The sequence below is a fragment of the Vombatus ursinus genome, unplaced genomic scaffold (genome assembly GCF_900497805.2).
Source record: "Vombatus ursinus unplaced genomic scaffold, bare-nosed wombat genome assembly UNPS02014789.1, whole genome shotgun sequence".
NCBI classification, from domain to species: domain Eukaryota; kingdom Metazoa; phylum Chordata; class Mammalia; order Diprotodontia; family Vombatidae; genus Vombatus; species Vombatus ursinus.
In genome coordinates, this window is record NW_020954567.1 from 177,315 (window position 1) to 182,353 (window position 5,039).

Sequence of the window (5,039 nt, forward strand, 5' to 3'; positions counted from 1 at the left end):
AGAGATACATATATAGATATGTGTATCTATATATCCATATCCATATCTATCTATCTATCTATCTATCTACCTCTGAAGAACCATATTGGGGTAGCTAGGAGGTGCAGTGGATAGAGCACCAGCCCTGGAGTCAGGAGGAACTGAGTTCAAAGCCAGCCTCAGACACGTAACACTCACTAGCTTCGTTACTCTGGGCAAGTCACTTAACTCCAATTGCCTAACCAAAAAAAAAAAAAAAAAAGAACTATATCTACTCGAAGACATGAGCCTTAGGGAGACCACAGTCTAAAAAGGATAGTGGTCCTAACAAGTCACTCAAAGCTGAACAGAGGTATCTTGGCCTTTTTGAGAGAGGTAAAGCAGGAGAAAGGGCAGGGAATGGGAAGAAATCTCAAAGTTGGGGAGGGGACTGTGGGAATTCTGCTTGCCCTTCATATATCAGGGTATAGGCTGTGTTTACCAGCCCCGCCCCCATCCTCATAGCTCTCCTTTCTCACTTCCTCCTAAACCACCTGCTTTCTCCTCAGAGCTGTTTCTACCTCCAACAATTACAGCAACTCCCTCCACAAAGCCCCAGGAGGGGAGCCAGATGACCTTGAGCTGTGAGACAAAGCTGAGCCCCCAGAGATCAGCCTCTCTGCTTCACTTCTCCTTCTATAAAGATGGCAGGATGGTTCGGGCCAAAGACAGGTCCCCAAAATATAGGCTCCCAGAAGTGCAGCTGGGAGATTCTGGGTCTTATTGGTGTGAGACAGCCACGGAGGATGGCCGGATCCGGAAACAGAGCCTCAGGCTTGAGATTCAGGTGCAGAGTAAGTGTGTGGGGGACAGAGAGTGGGTGGGCAAGGAATGGGAGTGACACTCTCCCAGGGAATTGGCTATACAGAAGTAAAAGGGGATGGTAGAAAGCTCTGGAGAACTTCATTTATCCAGATTCAGAGTCCTGTGAAGGGGAAAAAGCAAAAAACAAACAAACAAAAAAACACTCTTAGTTCTCTTCCTTAGTCTCCCCTTCTCTCTAATGCACTAATCATGGTTATTAGTAAAGTTATTTTTCTGCTCCATAGACAAATTGTATCGACTTGCTGCCAGTTTACAACACTGTGACCCTGACTTCTACTTTGTGTCTTCTAATAGATTCTTCTTCAAGAAGCCCTCCCAGAACAACAGCTCCATCTACTTCAGATCCAGCTCCTGAAAAGCCACCAGTTCCAAAACCAGGTCCTCCTGATTCCCAGAGACCACCTCAGTCCAGGCCCCATTCTTCAGAGAGCCGACCTTCTGATGGTCCATGCTCCAAACCTCCCCTAACAATGCAAGATCCCCACCTTAACCACCAGATGCAAATTCTACTCCGTCACATGCAAGATGTAAGAACCCTGTTGGGCCACATGGTCCTAGAACTCAGGGATCTCTCTGGCCACCTTCAGTCCACAGTTTCAGGAGCAGCTGAAGGGCCAGCCTCCAAGGCCCATGGGGCTCCAGGAACTTCTAGGGGTCCACAGAGGGAATAAGACTGACACCAGACTCTCATCTTGATAATAGGATCTGGGTCTTGAGTTTTCATTCCTATGATTTTTGTGCCCCAATTGATTCGTGCTCTTCCACAATTGTAGGTAGGGAACATTTGGTCAATTTTTTGTTGTTGCTCTTGAGTGTCATGAAATGCATTCTTCTAATTCTTGGGACCATATGGCAAGACAGTCCTAGGGATGACTTACTGAGTACCTCCCCCTACTCCACACAAGACACATGGGCCACCAGATGGCTATGAAGATAACCAGGCTTCCCTGGACACACAGGCTCTAGTGGTTGTAATTTGAATGGAAGGGTTTTAGATAATGCTGTCAAATCTCTCACTGCTAAGTTGCTATAACCCCTGATACAGGCATACCCAGAGAGAGAATGGCTCAGAAAGTATTGTTAAGTACTCAGTTGACACTGACTATGATGTGACACAGTCATCACCAACAAACTTTCAGTGTTCTCCAGATTCAATACCTCAGGTAGCTATTCTTCCCTTAAGACTTCCCTAAGGCCACATACTCAAGGAACACAGCTGACTCCCAGAGAAAGTCATCCAGAAATATTATACTCTTCCAGAGTTACCTGATTCTATCACAAAATAGTCTCACTTGACTCATTAATAATCCCTCCCCCTCCAAGATAGCTTTGTAACAATAGTGGAATGGGTCAGTCTTACAAACATTAACCCAGAAGTTTCTTTCAGCTTTTATCTGCTCCTCACAGGCAGTCCAGTAGAGGATTATAGGTTTCAGGATAAAAGGTCATAGAAGTCATTGTGTTCTACTTCCTCAAGGAAATGTGAGGCCTTAGAGAGGTTAAATAACTTTCTCAGAGTTGCACAGCTATTAAGTGGAAGAGGCAGGATTCTGTTTCATGTCCTCAAATTTCAAGATCAATGTTCTTTTCCATATGCTACAGAGGTTGATAAAGTTCTCAGAACCAATGCCTAAAGTAACTTCCTTAGTGTAATTGTACAGTAATTCTTATGTGTTTTCATATACACCCACTTTCCCCTCTTCCTAAACATTAGTTATCTCACTAGGTTCAGGTAGTCAGTCATAGCACCATTAACCAGGACCTATTATGTTCAGAGCCCTATCCTGAGCACTGGGGAGATACCCAGTCCCTGCCCTCAGGTAGCATCTCACAGATGGGCAGCACACACACACACACACACACACACACACACACACACACACACAGATGCCTAAAAATAATACCTTCAAAAGTATGATTTAAAACAAGACAAACTAAATACATAAGGGCTCGAGGGTACATATGGGGTGATTAGTTTAGTCAACAGAATCTTCCTGGAGAAGGTGAGATTTGAGTTAAATTTCTGGGCAGCATTTAGCTTTGTAGCTCTGGGATCCCTAGAAATAGCATCATCACTGGTCTTAAAGGTCAGAAGAAAGATATGTAGAGGAGGGAAGATATGTGGACATAGATACCTAAAGTGAAGATAAATCCCTACCACCTTAGAAGGTGCTGGTAACAAACATGCGTTTGCTTTAATGTTCATGTTGTTTCTGAACCTTTACTATCAGCTCATGAAGCCTCATCCTTCTGCCTGTTCTGATAGAGTTTGAAACCCAACAGGGAGATTATTTTCCTCTATTAAGGTGAAGAGTTCTCTTGGTCCAAAATCATTGCCTGCACTCATATTAGTTTGTTTATCTACATGGTCCTTTGGAAATCTTCGTTCTCCTGGGGTTTTGGCTCCTAGAACTATTCTTTCAGGGATAGGCATTATGAGCTAAATCAATCAAGGAACTTGAAGAAATATTTGGAAATCTTCAGTCAAAGCAATGACCTCACCACCACCATCTGGACAGCCAGTACTGTCTGAGAAATGGGCTACCCATGATGTGGGTGGTCTCCCTCCTCTCTCCTTTTCTCAGGAGAGTGAGCCTCCAGGAATCTAGGAGTTGGAGTCCATGTCAGGTTTGGCAACCAGCCCAGAACCAATGCCCTCAGGAGCAAATATTGACCTTCAGGATTACACCCTGAGGCGAGGACTCATCAATGGGAACTTGGTGGAACTGTAGAAACTATTCTAAGTCTGAGTCTACTCTCCCATAAAACAAAGGTGATATAGGAGAGAATGTGTCACTGAAGGGTCGGGGGAAAATGTTTGTACTTTTGTTCTCGCTGTTTCTTAGAAGTAAATATTTTTTTATGAAAGCTATTTTTTTTAAAGCCATGTTTTCAAATGACTTTTGACAGTGACTCATTAGTCACATTTGCCAGTTCTTTCAGTACCTGATGATATAGTTCATCTGGGTCAGGTGATTTAAATTTATCCTTCCTTTTTTTTGTTTGTTTGTTTGTTTTTGCTTTTGGTGGGGCAATTGGGTTTAAGTGACTTGCCCAGAATCATACACAGTGAGTGTTATGTGTCTGAGGCCAGATTTGAACTCAGGTCCTCCTGACTCCAAGGCTGGTACTCTATCTACTATGCCACCTAGCTGCCCCCAATGATTTAAATTTATCAAAGGCAACAGTTGCTCTCTTACTATTTTCTCACACATGTTGATATCAACTGTCTGTTGGTCATTTTTGTTCTATCATTTCCAGCACAAAAGTCATCCTCATTGGTGGAAAATATGGAAGTAAAATTCAAATTGAACAGCTCTATCTTCTTTCTGTTGTTAATTATCACTATCCCACCCATCCCAAAATGTCTTCTCTTTTCTTTGATCATTTTTTCTCCCAATATAGCTAAAAAGAGCACCCATTATTTTATTTTCTTTCATTTCCCTCATCAGTCTCAGTTCATTTTCAGCTTAGTATTTCCAACATTATTTTTACAGGACTATGCTATTCTCTTATAGTCACCCTCCAAGTTTAAAAAAAAAACATTAAGTTTACTATTGTTGCTCAAAGTGTGAGATTTTTGTCCCAAACCTATGTGTTCCCAGAAGAACTGAACTTCATCTATACTGACATTCTTGCAAAAAACAAAATCAGAAGACATAAAATAACTATAGCTAAATGGAAGGATGGTTCCCAAGTTCTTTTCAAAGAGTCAAATAAAAGAGTTGGTAGAATTGCTCTTCTTATTTACTCAAAAGCAATAAGAAACAATGATCACGATGAGCATATGTAAAAAAGACCACCCTGATGATAATTACAACTTATATGTCAACATTCTGCTACAGAGGATAAAGAAAAGAAATTCCATGAAAAACTCGGCAAGATACTCCAAACCATTTCAACATAAATCTTGATGCTTAGTGCCTTGTGTGGGAAATTAGGGAAATATGTTGAAAAACATGGTTAAAGATTAAGAAAGAGGGCAAAGACTTGTAGATTGCTTATAAAGTTCACATCTGTCCATCAGCGGTACTTCAAGAAAAGAATTGGAAGGAGCTGGACACAGTAAGCATGAATAATCTCATCAAAAATGAAATTGAGTATATCTTAACAGACAAGTAACAACTGATTATAAATATAGAAGTCATATGAGAATCAGCTGTCTATAAGTAGTCAAATCATCAGTGGGTCAAAGG

The 5,039-nt window shown here is 41.6% G+C and overlaps 1 protein-coding gene across 3 annotated transcripts in view; it reads left to right on the forward strand.

Annotated features, from left to right (window-relative positions):
* The window catches only part of FCRLA (Fc receptor like A), a 9,620-nt gene extending 5,727 nt beyond the window's left edge, over window positions 1-3,893 (forward strand). For all 3 annotated transcript variants that reach the window (XM_027868338.1, XM_027868340.1, XM_027868339.1), the window contains exons 5-6: window positions 528-812; window positions 1,138-3,893. In XM_027868338.1, coding sequence (XP_027724139.1) covers window positions 528-812; window positions 1,138-1,514 — 662 coding nt within the window. In that variant the 3' untranslated portion in view covers window positions 1,515-3,893. The remainder of the gene's footprint in view (window positions 1-527; window positions 813-1,137) is intronic.
* Window positions 3,894-5,039: the final 1,146 nt, after the last annotated feature.